Here is an 18,076-nt window from a genome sequence, read left to right on the forward strand (position 1 = left end):
GAGAATTTGCCGTCACAAATTAGTCATCTACATATGGGAAGATTCTGATGCTTTGTCATCTAAGGTACACTGCTTCTACCACTAGGCATTTGGTGAATATCCTTAGGAGCTGCTGATAAGCCAAAGGGGAGCATTCTGTACTGATAGTGGGAGAAGTCCAGTATGAAGCATAGGTAATGCCTGTGGGTGGGATGGATGAGATATAACCTTATCTTTTGGGGATAGGGGATTTGAATTTACACATTGACTTAGATTCATGTGCAAAAGCTTCCCAATTTTTGTCTATGCTAGTAATAGGTTACTTGGTGCAGATAGTTAAGGGTCCAACACATGAAAAGGGACATACCCTGAACCTGATTTTTGGGTCCAAATTAGCTTGTGAAAATGGGAAATTGGAGATTTTTTGAACTGAGTGTTCCTCTTGGCTTGATCATTATGTAGTAAAATTTGGTTTTAAAATATCTGAAATTAGATATTTATTAATCCTTTGCAAGCCAGCGGTAGTCATAAAATTGACTAGAATAAATCTGGGGTGGTTTTAGATTTTTTCAAAGAAGGGGTTTTTGAACTTACTAAAGGGGCAAACCCTCGAGAGGTAAGCGGATATGATATTCTTCTAGTACTGGCTTCCAGCAGGACAACAATGCAGTCTGTAGTGGTCTCATATGGGAAACCACCCAGGGAACCAAGTCCAACATGGAGGCTATCGAGCAGAGTACCTGTAAGTAGTCCCAGACTTGGGTACCTGCAACCGCAAAAACCAGCGGATCTGGGCCGGAAGTTTCAAGATTCAATCTTGAGAGAGAAAGACTCTGCCTATAAGAGTATCGAACCAAGCTCCTAAATACTCCAAAGTTTGTGTTGGTGATAGACTTTTGTCGTGATTCACTACCCAACCTAGGGACTATAGGACTTCAAGAACTCTAAGAACCAACTTGCGGCATAGAGACTCTGACTTGGCTCTGATCAACCAATCGTCCAAATATGGGTGAACTAAAATACCCTCCTTTCGAAGGAAAGCTGCCACCACCACCATCACCTTGGTGCAAGTCCGCAGAGCCGTGGCGAAACCAAATGGAAGAGCCTGAAACTGAAAATGTTGACCCAGAATCATGAAGCGGAGAAAACGCTGAGAGTTCTGATGGATGGGAGTATGTAGATAAGCCTCTGTTGGGTTTGTGGCATCTGGTGGACCCTTATTCACTGTGGAGATGACTACTCCCACGGGGACCCATAGGGAACCACAGCGATAGGCTAAACTCAGAAAGCAGACACTTGTAGGTGGAAAGCTTTATTCTACTGCTGTACATAGATGGTATGAAGCAGGAAGGAAAGGCACTGAAGTCTGGCAAGGTGCCAATACGTTCAGACAGTCTCAGTTGTAGAAGTCTCACCCAGATGTTCAAGGTAGATAGGGACCTGCAGTGCGGGAAAGCCGAGCCTGGTGGGTGGAGTTGGAGAACCGGATCATAGAGGTACTCACAGGAACGTAGTGCAGGCATCTTCCTGGCAATGGAGATGGTGGGACTGAAGTTCCGAGGTGCAGGATACACTGGACTGATAGGCCCTCGAGGAGCGAGTACTTGATAGCACAGAAGATCCTGAAATAAATAGAGAGAGACCCCCCAGGAGCGGTTGTCTAGTTAGTAGAAACCCTGAAGGGTTGGTGGAAGCAAGAGGCCCCCGAGGAGCAGGTGCCTAGAGTTTCGTCAGGAACGAGATTCCCTGGAGGGTAGCGAGATGTCTAAGCAAGCAGCTTAGAGCGGTCAGAGTAGCTAAACCAAAGTCCTTGCTAACTCAATGTAGGTAGCGTAGTGGAGGCTTAAAATAACCAGAGGTCTTCATGCGTCCCGCACCGCATGACCCGGTGACGTCATGTGGTGGGGATGCCCCCGAGGTTCCCGCCATGACATGAACTTAAGCGTAGGCAACATGCACGCGCGCCCTAGGAGGACACAGGACGCAGCATGGCAGACTGGGACGCCCAGAGTTTCGGCACTCTGCACCAGAGGCAGCCATCTTGCCCAAGGAAGAGGAAAAGGGTAGAAAAGAGGTAAGGCAGAGCGGTCGCAGCCGTCTGCGACCAACAAGATGCAACAGCCTCCATGAGATCCAAGGAAGCCAGGAATTCTCCTTTGTGTACAGCCGCTATGACCGACCTGAGGGTATCCATCCTGAAGCATGGCACCTTGAATTTTGCATTGACCTTCTTTCAATCGAGTATCGGCCGAAACGAGTCCTCCTTTTTGGGGACTAGAAAATAAATGGAGTATCTCCCTTGATGGAGCTCTGCTCTGGGAACTGGTACTAACGCACTTAACCGACATAACCGGTCTAGAGTCAGTTGTACTGCCGCCCACTTGAGTGGATAGCAGCATGGGGAAATTTTAAAAAGTTCCCGTATGGGACGAGCAAATTCTAAAATGTAACCGTTTATCACATTGAGAACCAACTGGTCCTGAGTGATCTTGGCCCACTCATTGTAAAATAAGCGACCTCCTATAATAGGAATGAAGGAGTGGACCAGCCTGGCATCATTGGGTAGACTTACTTCCTGTCAAGAAGCCACCAGAGAATCCCCTAAAGGACCTTCTGGCTCCACGAAAGGATTGTTCCCATGTTTGCTCCCACGAAAAATATTGTCTCTGCAGTCCCGGCATACCACAGGTAGGCCGCGATCTGTCGGACCGAAAACAAGATTGTGATTGAAAACATCTTACCTTTAGGTTTATCCTCGGGTAACCTGAGGACTTTGTCTCCAAGAGACTGGATCAGCTGCTCTAGATCCTCGCCAAACAAGAACTTACCTTTGAAAGGCAAGGATGCCAATTGTGCCTTAGAGGAAACATCCGCCGCCCAATTGCAAAGCCAAAGCAACCTTCGGGCGGCCACAGCTGATGCCATTACTCTGGAGGAAGTATGCACCAAATCATACAGGGCATCTGCACCATAAGCCACAGCTGCTTCCACATGCTCAGCCGTATCCGCATCCATAGCTGATTGGGACAAATTACCTTGAAGGGTGACAAGCACGCTGCAAGAAACAAACAAAGTGCTGCATGCAAACCTAGGGACGCCACCTCAAAAATCCTTTTAAGGTGTAACTCCATCTTACGATCTTGTACATCGTTTAAAGCGGCCGAACCAATAACCAGAATCGTGCTGCGCTTAGTCACAGCAGACACCTCCGAATCTACTTTCGGGAGAGAAAAAACAAAATTCTAAATCCTGTTCTGGTAGAGGGTAAAGTTTCCCCATGGCTCTGCCAACCTTTAAACCAGAATCAGGAGTCCCCCATTCCTCTAACTTCCTAACAGACTTGCGATAAGGGAAGAAGTTGGGAGGATCTTGGATGGCACCTAGTACCGGGTCCTCGCCGTCCAAATCCTGGTTCTCCTGAGGCATTTTAAACCTGAGAACCTGGTAAGCCATGGGAAGCAAACCTCCAGCTCTTCCCTTTTTAAAAGGCAGACCACCTTAGGATCCTCCAGCTCATGAATAAAACAGACCGGGTCATCCCCTTGACCCGCATCCTCGGTAGCCGGAATAACCAGAGCCACCAGGGGAGCTTGGCCAGACCCCGAACCAGTACCACCAGGAGCTATGATAGCGTCCTCCGGATCAACCGCCCCAGCTGCATCACCCTGCCGGCGAAAAATCAAGCCCTGTGCTGAGGGAACTCTATTACCAGGCATAGGAGACCTCCTGGGATCCCCCGAAGGACCCTCAGTGGGCTGGACTGGTGGAATCTGCGGCTGTGTAGTCCTCCAAGCCGCTTTCTGTCTGGCCATATAGGCATCATGAAGTAACAAAACAAAGTCTGTGGAGAAAAGCCTCCCTGCAAAAAAACCAGCATGATCTGGTTGAAAAACAGGCAAACCAGAGCTTTCTACCCCTTCTAGCCCTCCCTGCCCGTTCCCCAATCCGGAACAGGCTGGAGGCAAAGATGGAGGATCCTCCCCCACCCCCGGCAATGCAGGAACTGCCGTGGCAAAATCCAAAATGGCCACCGTTCCTGCACCGGCCAGGTGAGGTAAAAAAAAGTTGCGGCCTGTCCAAAAGACATTGATACTAGACGTTGTTTAGCGGGAGAAGGAGCCACAGACAAACCCTCCCCACCGTCTGCACAGTTAGCGCATAACCTCGACCTATTAAGCCGGGAAGAATCAGAGCCGCATGAACGGCATGCGAGCCATAAGGTAGAGATAAAATTAAAATCCTTTCTTTGAAGGTACTCACCACAACAGAAGATAAGGTCTCCCAAACAAACAGCCAGAGCCCCACAACAAGATCCTACCTAAGGGGAGGAAGTCGCTTGCCTGTAAAGCAGTGCTCCAGTGCAAACACAGTTTATTTGTTTTTTAATTAGCTTTAGTTAAAAATGAACAACCTGCCCTGAAAAATAGGCAAAAATAGCCAAAAGATTCTTGTAAAAAAGTATTGTAAAGAGCCTGCAGCCGCCTCATGAAGGGAGGGATCTGGTCAACCAGATTTAAACCTCATGGGCGCCCAGACCAAGCACACACAAGGGTACCAACCCCCGGCTTGGCCGCCTCAACCAGACAGGGAAGAACCCTAAGGATTCTAAAAAAATAAAAGAAACCCTCAGGAGGAAGGCTCAAAAGAAAGAAAATTAGCTGAAAAAAGTTAGTCAACTGCAGGATTAACAGCCTCTGCCATCTGCTGGAGACAGAGAAATACTGACGAACTATAGGTGGTATGGTTTCTTAGATACAGTGTCAGCGAGGTTTTTTTTCCTCTGTCTCCATCTGCTGATAGGGGGAGATGAACCCAGGTGTCTGGACTGATCCGGGTATGTACAGGGAATTTTAATTCTTTTACACACAATCAAGAATTTCAGGCCCATTTCACACTCTTTCCCAGGAATAAAAGATTTTAGGACACTTGCCAGTCAAGGGTTTTAGAGCACTTGCAAGCAATTCAAATCTTAGCCCTCTTTCAGGCAATAAGTCATTTTAAATCCTCTTCCCTTTGTGAAGTGGACAAAAAAATTACATATTCAATTAGTAGCAGTTATCTACACATTTTAACACGTTCAAAATTTAGGCCTGTTTCTTGAAAAACTGATGCAACATTTGTTATGCCTAGGCATGAATATACTAGGGGTGTGTATTCGTTTTGAACTTAAATGTAAAACGCAACTTTTTTTTTTTTTTTTAACTTAAAAAAGTGATGAGGCGAAAACGATCGGATTTCCAACGTATTCAACATAGCTATGTTGAATACGTTGGAAATCGCGATTGTTGATCCTAAATAAAAATTTAAACCCCCTCACCCTCCTCCTCACGCAGCGTCACGTGCTCCTCGCAAAGGAGTTCAGAAATGGCGTCCTGACTCCCCGCTGGACCACCAGGGAGTTTTGGTAAGTCTTGGGGGGGGGGGGGGATTAAGGAGGGTGAGGGGTTTAAATTTTTATTTGCACGTATGGACATAGACTCAACTTATGGAATTCTCCATATGTCCATATTGACCGAAATTGACCCCCCCTTTCGACTTATGGACATGAACATAAACTTTTGGTCTGCACATCCCTAGAATATACTATTCCTCTAATGGTTCTGGCATCATTATCTCCATGGACATACAAATGGATGTGCCATTTACTGTGGCAACACCATTTCTTCATTCAGTAGCTGTCTGACATGGGCATTCTATAGCTGTGTCATTATGCTACCACTGTTTCCATGTTGTAGATCCACAAGCAAGCTACAATGCTTAATATACTTCTTTTGTTCTGTGAGCAAATTCCACTATTACTGGGAGACAGGAAAAAAAAATCTGAGGCAAAACAACAAGATGCAGCCATCTGATGAGCATTTCTGTCTGAATTTGGTTCGCTTCCATCTGCTAGAAAAGAGGCTATAATCAATGGTCTAGGATATTATGAGTCTGTCTGAGAAAAATACAATTTAAAGTGTATGAGTATTCTCAAACATTTTATTCAAGTATCTTACTTTTTTGCTTTAAATAGACACTGAGCAGCAGAGTTTTTGGCAACTTACCTGTTCTGTGGCATAGACAATGTCAAACAGACCCAGCAAAGTTACAGAGATCCCGACAGCAGGGCCATTCACCACTGCGATCAGCGGCTTAGGAAAATTGATAAAATGACTCACAAACTTCCTGGAATTAAAAATAAAACATGAAAAGCAATTTTTATGTGAACTATTAGCAGCTCTTTTAGTAACTTACTTGAGTTGCCACACCTATGTAACCCAAACATAAAAATACACACAAAGCTTTTTTTGCTTTACTTTATGCTAGCAACTCAGTCTCAAATAAGTATTTCAAGGGTTGCTACCACATGAAGAATGAAGATAAATTAATAGTAGTGCATCAGAAATCTGAGCAGAAAAGCATCGGTATTACTCAGTCTTTTACCATAGGGCCATTAGTAATCACCATACACAGTGACTGAAGTCTCCCGGCTTGATGTATGAACCTGAATCCTAAATTATCTGACTTGGATGCTGGAACCTGGTGATCTATAAATCTTCTGCTTTCAGCAGTAATCCAGACATGGAAACATAGTGGGCCAAGACAAGCCATGATGAGTGGTATGTGGTATGCTCAATATATATTTGAGCTTTTGATTTCATCTTGGGACCAATCCTGCAGAATGGCCTAGTGGCATTAACTTGCTGGAGATACTGTCTTTCAAATTCTAGCTGTGATTTGGAAGCAAGGTAAAGCTTCATTATGAAGGATTTGGGGGGGTTTGGGCACTTCTCACCAAACTCGATGGAGTAGCTTTGTTCCTTTTAACACACAGCTGTGCTGGGATTCGCTCATTTTTATTTTTATTTTAAGGTTTTTATATACCGGCATTCATGATACAATCACATCATGCTGGTTTACAGTTAAACAGGGGTGCAAAATAGACTTCAAAATGGAACTATAGTGCGGAAGAAAGCAGTTACAAATAACAAGGACTGTTGAACTAGGAGAAGAGGGAAAATAAAGGAAAAGGTTAGTAACGGCTAAAATTATTTACAAAGAGATGAAAGGTATGCTTCCAGTCCCCACCCTAGAAAGTATGCAGAAGAGTAGAGATATCTATTACCCCTGCTATTTCCCTGCTTCAACTAATAACAGACCTTATGCTAGATGAAGGAAGCAGAAGATAAATTAATAATGCAGGGCATTACAAATGACTGAAAGGAACAAAGTATACATACTCCAACATCACTGCAGAATCCTCTGCCATCTTTTCTTTTCCACTCGGTGGGATGTTCATAAAATTATTCAGGTCATTTCCGCTACAATAATAATCACCACTTCCTGTAACCAGCAGAAAAAAAGAACCTTAAGGAAAGCTTACATGTAACAAGTGTTCTTCATAGACAGCAGGACAAATCAGCCACACAAACTGGTTGACGTCATCCAATAGCACCAAGATGGAAAAGATCTCTCAGAGTTTAGAAAAATAAAGGATTTCTGAGCATGTGCAGCACCATCCTCTTCGGTCTTTGTTACAAGTTAACCTTCTACTCTAATGGGAGGGGACTGGGATTGGGCATTTGATTTGTCCTGCTTTCCATGGAGATCACATGTTATAGGTCAGCAATTTTGCTTTCTCTGTGGACAAGCAGTAATCAGCCACACAAGTAGGAGCTCTGAAACTGAGGGTTGCATGAAAACGTTTGTTAAATTATTATACCGGGTGGCCCATGGAAAAACAGCCTGCCTGGTATTGGAGGCAGGCTACTTTTCCATGAGCCACTCTGTATATTAGTGAATAGCATGCAGCCTGTATGGTGAAGAGACTGTGGCAAGGTTTGAAGGAATTAATTAAATAAGCTTTTGAGAACTGTTTGGCCGAGTGGCAGCCTTGTTAATATATTCTATGGAAGTCTAGCAAAACATAGAAACGAGGTGGTAGGAAAAAAGAGCATACAGCCTATCTATTTTGCCCATCCACATAAATTATTCAATTTTTCGATCCCTAACACTCCCTCTGAGATCCCTTGTACTTATCCCATGCTTCTTGAATTCAGATACTGTTCTTGACTCTACCACCCCCACTTGAGAGATGTTCCATGCATTCTTTACACTTTCGAATAATAGAAGGACTAGGGGGCATTCCATGAAGTTAGCAAGTAGCACATTTAAGACTAATCGGAGAAAATTCTTTTTCACTCAACGCACAATAAATCTCTGGAATTTGTTGCCAGAGGATGTGGTTAGTGCAGTTAGTGTAGCTGGGTTCAAAAAGGTTTGGATAAGTTCTTGGAAGAGAAGTCCATTAACTGCTATTAATCAAGTTTACTTAGGGAATAGTCACTGCTATTAATTGCATCAGTAGCATGGGATCTTCTAGGTGTTTGGGTAATTGCCAGGTTCTTGTGGCCTGGTTTGGCCTCTGTTGGAAACAGGATGCTGGGCTTGATGGACCCTTGGTCTGACCCAGCATGGCAATTTCTTATGTTCTTATCCATTTTACAATCATCCCATGACATTTCGTTCGAGTCTCGAAAGAGGTCTGCCTCCTGCACATTGATATCGTGGAGGTATTTAAATGTCTCTTTCATATTCCCCTATTCTGCCTTTCCTTTAGGGTATATTTTTAAATCTTTAAATCTATCATTATATGCTTTAAGACCACTAACCATTTTTGTAGGTACCCTCTGGACCAACTCCATTCAGTTTGTATCTTTTTGAAAGTGTGGTCTCCAGAATTGTATATAGTATTCCAAATGAGGTCTCACTAGGGCCTTTGTATAGGGGTAATTGTTGCGCTTCTCGGCTGTGTTGGCTTCGTGACCGGGCCTGCTTACCTGGCACAACCCTCTACCAGCGCTGCCTCGAGTTCCTGCTCTGTCCAACCCCGACCGCGTCCTCCATGGGCATCTCCGGCTCCCTCACGGCCTTCGGCATCACAGTTCTCCTGGCTTCGGGGCTGGGCATCCTCCTCGGCGTTGGCCCTGCCCCCCCAGGGCGCGTGCACGGAGCCCAGCGTAACTTAAAGGGCTAAGCGTGGGAAGACCTCGGGTGGTGCCCGATTCGGATGTCACTCATGCAAGGTATTTATACCTCAGCCCGGCCCCTAGGCAATCGGGTCGTACACTCTGGTGTCTCTAGTTTGCCTTCCTGTGTTCCAGTGTCTTGCTCCTGTGTCTCCTGTTCCAGTCTCTGTTCCAGCGTCCTCCATTCCAGCGTCTCCTGTTTCAGCTCCTTCGTCTCTCCATTCCTGGTAATATCCTTCGGACTAATCTCATGGTACTGACCTTTGCCTGTTCTCAGACTACTCTCTTGATTGCTGCCTACCCTGACCTCTGCCTAGAACTCAGACTACTCTTGACTCCCACTTGGAACGACCTTCTGCTTGACCTGACTACGCCCGGATTGACCTCTGTTACCGACCCTGCCTGGCTGACCATTCTGAATGTATACTCTTGGCCTTGATCCTCACCATATACTCTGACACTCTTTCTGCCTCCTGCAACCTCTGGTCTTCCCTGTCTAAACACAGACCACGAACTCTTGTTCGTGGTGGGCACTCCCTTGAACTTTCTCTCTCGGAGACCCTGCGAGGCTCACCTAAGACCAGGCGGCCCGGGTAACCAAGGGCTCAACCTGAGGGAACCCTGGGTTGCTATTGGTGAAGCTCCAGCTAGCCTCTGTCTCCTCCTGTACTCGGCCTCCTGGTGGCCAGCGCTCTCCGGGTCCGACCAGAGAGCCGTACCAATCCTGCGCCAGGCCAAGGGTCCACTCCCAGCGCAACAGTAATATCGCCTCCTTTTTCCTACTAACTATTCTTCTCACTATGCACCCAAGCATCTTTCTGGCTTTTGTCATCAGCTTATCCACCTGTTTGGCTCTTGTTTCATGACTAGAAAATAGCTCATCATCTAAACTGTAATGCTCCCTTGGTGTTTTGTAGACTAAATGTAAGACTTATTTATGTTGAATCTTTTTAGTAAGGCTTGGCAATTAGCACATTAACACTAAGAACACAGAAAAGTACACCAACCAATGAAACAATGCTAAAAGACAGATACAGAAAATTCAACACTTCATTTATACATATTTCAACAACCTACCCAACCCAAGCCTCCCTCCCAAACCCAATCCCATTGACACACCCACCTAATACTCATTCTAACCCATTCTCTTCATGGACTATGTTTTGTTTTTTTTAGCGCTATACCTTAGCTGCCAGACCCTAGAAAATTCCTCAACCTTCAATAAATTAATTTTAAATAAATAAATCTCTGCTCATGGTTTCCACACCTTTCTGGGTGTCTACCTTGTTGCAAATTTTGGTATCTACAAAAAGACAAACCTTTCCTGATACTCCTTCCACAATATCGCTTACAAAAATGTTGAAAAGAACTGATCTGAGGACCAATCCTGCAGCACAATTTCTACTAATGGCTCTCTTCTCAGAGTGAACTCCCATTTACCACTCAACCAGTTTCTAACCCAATCAGTCACTTTAGGGCCCACAGCAAGGATGCTTAGTTTACTTATAAGTCACCTAGGTGGAAAAGTGTCAAAACCTTTACTGAAATCCAACTACTCTATCAAGGGCTGTCCTCTGATCCAATTCTCTTAAATTACACAATCAAAGAAATTAGATTAGTCTCATAAGAACTCTGGTAAAAACCATCCTGCCTCAGATCTTGTAATCCACTAGATTCCAGAAATTGCAGTATCTTCTATTTTAGCAGCAATTCCATTATTTTACTTATCAAAGAGCTCAAACTGTAGTTCCCAGCCTCTTCCTCATTTCTAAAATAGAGCTGTGGCAGCTTCCTTGGCCTAAGTTGATAAGCTTTCACCTTACTTTGAAGTTGTTGTCCTGACTGAGCATAACAATAAGAGATGCAATCAGAAATCCATGTGGAAAGAGTTATTTTTGTAACTGAAAACCCCTGTTTGACTGGTTTGAAGGAAATCAATAGTTGTGAAGACTTTGTTATCTCCAAATAAAACACTAAAGCTCTTCTACAGTTCAACATATGAAGAGTCTGTTTTCCCTTATGAGCATGTGGGCATAGAAAACATTTCGGCAACATGATTGATTTCGGTGAAATTGAGAGACTACTTTTTGTAGAAACGTAGGATGTTTTCAAAATTACTCTGTTGTGGAAAATTTGGGTATATGGAGAATGAGATTAGAGCTTGCAATTTACTTTTTGTGCAGAAGTTATAGTTATCAAAAAAACAAAAACTTCCAAGAAAGGAAGTTAGTTCTGTTGTTGCCAGAAGCTTAAATGGCAATTTCACGAGCTGGATCAGAGCCATATTTAGATTCCAAGGAGTAGACTATCTTTAACCAGAGGTCTACAATGAATTAGGCCTTTCATGAATTTGGCAATTGTAGGTTGCTGGAAAATAGGAATTCTTCTCAGATTTTCATGTTGTGCTTCTACTGCACTAAGATGAACTCTAAGTTAATTTTCAATCCTGAGTCAGTCAGGTAGGCTTCAAAGGTATGAAAGTAAGCAAAGAATAAGGCAGAAAGGATCCTGACTGACCCATGAAAACCAGATAGAAAATCTTTTCCATTTAAAGTTATAAGATCTTCTGATAGAAAGTTTTCTTGATGCTAGAATAACCTTACTTACTTCAGCAGGCAACTGCAAAGAAGAGACTAGTTGCCATGGAAACCAAATTTGATGTGGCCAAAAAGGGGCTATCAAATCCTGAAACCTTTTTTTCTTCTTAACTTTTGAATTGTTTTGGTTATACATGGATTTGGGGGAAAAATAATAAGGAAGCCCCTGGTTTCCTGGGACTGAAAAAGTATTTGTTACTAGACTGTTCCTTGCTGGTCTCCTAGCGCAATAAGTGGGAACTTTGTTGTTCAGTGAAGTTGCAACAGATCTGTAGAATACCTCTAAAGTTGAAAAGCTTCTGGTGGTACCTGACGTTTTAATGGCCATTGGCTGTAGCTGTCTATCACGTCCACTACCTAGTTTTGGTTCACAAAGTGATAGCTTTCAGATACATCTACTGGGAAATTGTCCATTGCCTAATCTTGCAGGCCTCTTGACAAAAGACTGAAAGAGCTTGTTCTTCCTAGCTTGTTGTTTCAGAATATTGCTACTTTGTTGTCTGTTTGAATTAACACCACTCTCCTTTAACCAGGGACAGAATACTTTTAGGCCATTGAAAAGTATTCTCAACTCTATCATTTATATAGCGAAATCTTTTCTATGAAGATCAAGTTCCTTGAGAACAAAGTTTATTCAGATGAGCTCCCATCCTTGGTTGGATACAACTTTGATTATTGTAATTTGAAACTGAAGTTAGTGGAAAAAAAAATGTCCCTTTAACAGATTTGCAGATCTATCATGCCAGAGAATGACAGATTTTGATATATTCACCTTGTGGGGAAGATGGCTGTAGGTGCTGGTTCCACTGAAACTTCAGGTTTCATTATGAAAAAAATGGGCAGAAACCTCTCTCTGATCTTAAAAATTTAGCATTATTGTGGTTAGATCATGTACTCTCTGCTGAGAAAGGAACACTTCCCTTCGTGTGGTATTCAGGCAGGCTCCTATAAAGTTTATTATGAGGTGGCTCTATATTGTATTTTGGGAATTAGATGATGAACCCTAGGGATTTATTTATTCAGTCTTCTATTTCACAGCTTCCAAAATTATGTCCACAGCAGATTACAAAATGATCATCCCTGTAACATATAACATACGTTACATTCATCACATAATAAATAATAAAATGACTAACAAAACTATAGAATACCTGAGCAAATAAAAACATTATTTAAATTTTCATTAAAATATAAAGCTTTGACTTTCTTTCTAAAAACCTTAAGATCCTGCTCTCCACGAAGCTCTACAGGGAATGCATTCCAAAGTGTAGGTCCCACAGACAAAAATGCTTGATTCTGTATTGACTGAAGCCTGAAAGCCTAAGAGGAAGGGATGGCAAGAATGTGTGTACCAGCAGAATGCAAAGTCCGAGTTGGAATATATAGAGATAACTTATTAGCCAAAGTGCAAGTAGTCTCAGAATGAAGAAGTTTATGAATTACAACCGGCAATTTAAAAACTGTTGCCACCACCTAACTGGTAGCCAATGGACTGAAGGGTGTTCATCATATAAAATGTGGAGGAACAAGCTATTTGAATAGTATGATGGGATATGAGAAAAAATTATTCACATCATTTCACATATAAAAGTGCAAGAATTTTCCCTTATAATCCATTACTACCATAAAAAGACAAAAAAAAATTTCTGTGTAAGTTGAAGGGTATCAGACAAGCCAAAATTTACATTTATACTCTTGACTCTATGTCCTGACTATCACATGCCCTCATAGTCTACATTTTTCTTTAGTTTTGTAGTGAGAGTTTTAATGTGAAATTACTAAAAAAAAAAAAAAAAAAAAAAAAGCCACCTTCTTAGTATCCCAAAAACAGTGTCCAAAAAATGTCATTCCATAATGAAATTAAGCATTTGAAGTTCAATAAGTTCAAACGTAATAAACAAGATTATCAGAAGGGATCAATACATCCCTGGATGTTGCCAAAATTGGGAATGTCAAAGAAGAAATGAATGACTTTTGGTAGGAGCTCTGATAATGATAATCATAATAGTAATTTTTTTAGGTCAACGAGTTCTCACAGAATGAACTGTCAAGATGTAGCCCTAGTTTCGGACAGGAACAAATCGTCCAGAGATCATCCTCTAACAAGACAGTGGATGAACAGCAAGCCTCTGTAATAAATATCTCGAGCATCAATTTGGATTCAATTATCTGTGTTATAAAGAGGTTTATCATTTGTACCCTCTCCTAGGATGGATATGTTCCATATGTGAGCAGTTTTGTCAAGATTTTTCCATCTTTTAAAATTGCAATTATTTTCTGACTTTTAAAGAATGAGTTACTGCTTTAGGTTTTACTTTTTATGCTCGGCTTTTCCCGTAAATGTTTAATGAGATCTGGGGATATCAAGTACATGTTCTATGATCCTAAACAACTTGAAACCTTTCTTCAGATGAAAACTATCACTCCTCCTACCATCCTTCTAGGATGTATAGAGCTGAAGTTTACATTCACCTGATATTTGTTTATTTGCCTTGTTTAATCAGTCTCTAACTCTCCTCCATACTAGGGTCTAAAAGTGTTGTTTCCTGTTGATATTTTTCTTTGTATTATACTGATTTTGAATTGCTGGAGTAAAGATTTTTCTTGCTGTAATTGGAAAATTAATAGAGATATATAAAAACAAAATAAAATTGTTATTTTTTTCGGAAACTAACATCGAATCAAGATGGATCAATGGTATCTAAGAAGTCTCGGTAGTTACCACCGGGCCCTGTTGATGCTTCCATAGCAGCTTTTGAGTGCATGGTGACAACTCGTGTAACACAGATTGAACATTCGTCTTGAGTTTTTTTCTCATCACGAGCGGAATTTGTGGCAATACATTCATTAAGGCAATTGTTTGATGTGACTGTGAAACCTGCAGACAATGGGAGAGCCATCATAATGGACAAGCACTGAGACTGAGTGACAACTGAGACTGAGTGACAACTGATTCCTCATTTTATTTGAAACTAGATCAAAATCCAACAAATGATATTCAGGGTGAAATTTGGAAACTGATTTGTGATGCTGAGGATTCTCATATGTTCACTAAAATAATTTTTGATGGTAAAATTTCCCATTACCCCAGTGATTTATATGTTACCAAAGATACACAAAGATCTGATTAGTATTCCTGGATGAACTATTGTCTAGTTTGTTGGTTTTTTCATTTGAGACCTTTTGTACCTCTTGGGAAGACATATACATGTGATTCCACACACATAATACAGATTCTTCAAGACCTGGAAACACTGGAATATCTAATTTTGGTTAACAGCAGATGTAACTTTGTTATACACGAATATCCCAACATGAGGCTCTTGAAATCAGAGAAATGCTGGAGCAACATGGGCCACATCGGATGTCAACATCTTTTTTGGTGATCTTGAATTATTAAAACATTTTTTTTCTTTTTCAGGATCAATTTTTCTTACAACTTAAAGAAGTGGGATCTTTGCAGTTTTTCTAATTCTGATGTGATGAAAATAGTCTTTATAAGAAAAAAAAAAGTACAAGTCTTCCGTCTTTGGATAATAAGTACAATTGGATGGATTTTTGCTGATGCTGTCACTGGGACATTGAAACAGATTTTATGAAATATATTCTGTTTTTGGGACACTACTAAAAAAAACAAAAACAACCACACACAACTACTTTTTAATTTCACATTAAAACTCACTAAAAAATAAACCTCTAGGGGGGGGGAGGGGGGGAACTCATCTATATATACTGGCGTTTATTGTTAGCTGGTTAATTCACAATTTTTGTATACCTGTTTTTGCTGTTTGGTACTAGCAGCTTGTGTTTAGGTTGTCTGATAATGCCAATAAAAGATTTAAATATAAAAAAAATAAAATAAAATAAAGAAAACAGAAAAATTTGAATAATGAGGGCATGTGATGATGGTCAGTACATACAGCCAAGAGTATACATTTTTTTCTATATATGGCAGTAATGGATTATAAATGAAAAATCTTGCACCTATATATAAATTGATGTGAATAATTTTTGCTTCTACTGTTTGTGGGATTATTCATTGTGTCGATAGCTTTTTCCACTCTTGTTTGTATGATTGGATATAAGCCAATCTAAATATTGTTTTTCCTTAGATGAACAGCAATCATTGTGAGGCATTCTGTGAACACCCTAGGTACTGCGGAAAGCCGAAAGTGAGAACATGATATTGGTAATGATGAAATGTAGAAATTTCCTGTGAGCTTTGTGAATCAAAATGTATTTAGGTATCAATCTCCAATCAAGGGTGGACAGACCCTAGAGAGTTCATCCTCAATTTCTTTCTTCGGGTGTTTATTGAAATATCTGCGGTCCCAGATGGGATGGAGGTCACCCATTTTCATTGGAATGAGGAAATATTTGGAATAGCATCCCATGTTCCATTGTAGTACTGGAACTGGATTAACTGCATTTGCAGCAAAGAGGGCTGACAGCTCTGAGGAGTTGGGGCTGTTCTGCCTCTGAAGCGATTTTTGGAGGATTGTTTGGGGGACAAGATGTTGCGACCTTCTCTGCCAGACGTCTCCACTCCGCCCAACTTACCTCTTTTGCGACTCCCTCTTTGGTTGATGGAAGTTTGGCTGCCGTGGCGTCATCTTGCCGACCTCCTCCGGCGTCCCCGGACCGGCTAGAAGCTGCCTTCCGCCATGTTCTCCTGAAGCCTAAGGGCGGGCGCGTGGCCATGACTCAAGTACCAGCTGTGGCACGAACCTCAGGGGTGTCCCCCTGAGATGACGTCATCAAGCCCGGATATTTAAGGTCTTCATTTTTGCTAGCTATTCGAGTTAGCAAAGATTATAGGTTACAGGTTAAGGTTACAGTTACCTAGCTTCCTCCTTCAGGTATCGCTGCGGATGGGATTCGCTCTGCTTACTTTGCTACTCTGCCTCCTTGGACTTTACCAGGGGTACCCGCTCCTTGGAGGCCTCGCTATCTCTCTTGCCTTTCAGGGCGCAGTCTGGAACCGGTAATCGTTCCTCGAGGGCCCACATTCCCGGACCTGCTACTGAATATTACTTCTGCCAGGAAGTCACCGCTGCCTACAACATCAGTGAGTTACCATCTATCTCTCAGAGCTTTCCCTGGAACCAGGTACTCGCTCATCGAGGGCCTACTTCATTCCAGCCTCTGGGCTGCTTCAAGAGACTACTGTGTGAGTGTTACCATCAAGGTTCTGTTCCTGAACTCTGCAAACTCTGCCTTCTCACTATATTCAGTTTCTCTACAGCTCAGCCATCCTGGGATCGCTGTTCCAGTGCCTGAGGGACTACAGCCCAGCCGGGCTCTTCCAGCTCACTACTGCCACCTCTGGTGGTTCACTATACAGTTGAATAAAAGATCTAGTGTGTGTCTGTCTCCCAACTCTGAGCCTAACCGGTGGACCCTCTCGGGATCTTCCCCTGGGGGCAAGGTCATCTACCACCGGCCCAAGGATCCACCCAGAATTATCACAAACAGAAGATTTGAAATTCAAACAGTATGCCCATTGTATTATCTTTAAAATCCAATTTTCTGTTATCACAAACCATAATGGACTGATGTGTTGAAGCCTCCCTCCACCTCATACTAGTCAGGTGATTGGATCAAAATGGGAAAACTATCCTGATATTGTAGTCAAAAGCTGGGATATGATTTTGACTGCTGAAGAAGTTTGGGCTGTGCTCTGTCCATACATGGCCTGCTCTGCAGTTATTGCTGCTGCGGTTGTGGACGAGGCCACTGAAACAAGGTTTGGTACCTTCTTTTGCATAGTAGTATTGTGTTGGCCTTTCCTCCTTGTAGATGGCTGCTCAGTTGTGACAATGTAAGGAGAGAGGAACAGTGATCTTTTGGGACTTTGATCTATTTTAGTACACCAAATTATCTTCCCTTCCCTTGTTTGATTCCTTCTGCAAGGTAAATGGAATTTCCTTTACCATTTTTGGACAAATGCAGTTTGACACATCTCAGCGGAGATGGACTTCTGAGAGTCTAAAGAGAGAGGTCAGACGGAAAATCTGTGAACTCATCAGCATAAGAATAGCATGACAGAAGTACGATGACTTATTTCCCCTGTGAGTTAGTGACAATAGAATCATAATAGATGGGGAACTATTACAGTAAAAGCACTGAAGTTATATACCTAAAAATGTTAACCACATTCTCCCTGCATAAGACCTGAGTCAAACTGGTGGTTAGATGTGAAACTAATGAACAGACATTTATTTATTTATTTGAGTCTTTTCTATACCGGCATTCGCGAAGGGAATCGCATCATGCCGGTTTACAAATAACAAGGAGTGAACAACAATAAAGTGATAAAAAACATTAACAAGTGCTAAAAGAAGGGAAAATTGCAGTTACAATAAAACAGGGACATATTTCAACTTGGAACAGAAGAAAAGGAGATAGTAATTTAACAGTGAAGAATAACTGGGAAAGCCTGCCAGTTTAAAAGGGATTGTACCATTGATGGGATTGTCAAAACTGTTGATT

At 42.1% G+C, this 18,076-nt stretch overlaps 1 protein-coding gene across 4 annotated transcripts in view; it reads right to left on the reverse strand.

The window, feature by feature from the left end:
• ECI2 (enoyl-CoA delta isomerase 2) overlaps positions 1–18,076 on the reverse strand; it is a 133,220-nt gene that overhangs the window by 21,884 nt on the left and 93,260 nt on the right. For all 4 annotated transcript variants that reach the window (XM_029590576.1, XM_029590577.1, XM_029590575.1 and 1 more), the window contains 2 exons: positions 7,200–7,302; positions 6,024–6,144 (listed from right to left, as the gene is read on the reverse strand). In XM_029590576.1, coding sequence (XP_029446436.1) covers positions 6,024–6,144; positions 7,200–7,302 — 224 coding nt within the window. The remainder of the gene's footprint in view (positions 1–6,023; positions 6,145–7,199; positions 7,303–18,076) is intronic.

This window comes from Rhinatrema bivittatum, chromosome 2 (assembly GCF_901001135.1).
Source record: "Rhinatrema bivittatum chromosome 2, aRhiBiv1.1, whole genome shotgun sequence".
Taxonomy (NCBI): domain Eukaryota; kingdom Metazoa; phylum Chordata; class Amphibia; order Gymnophiona; family Rhinatrematidae; genus Rhinatrema; species Rhinatrema bivittatum.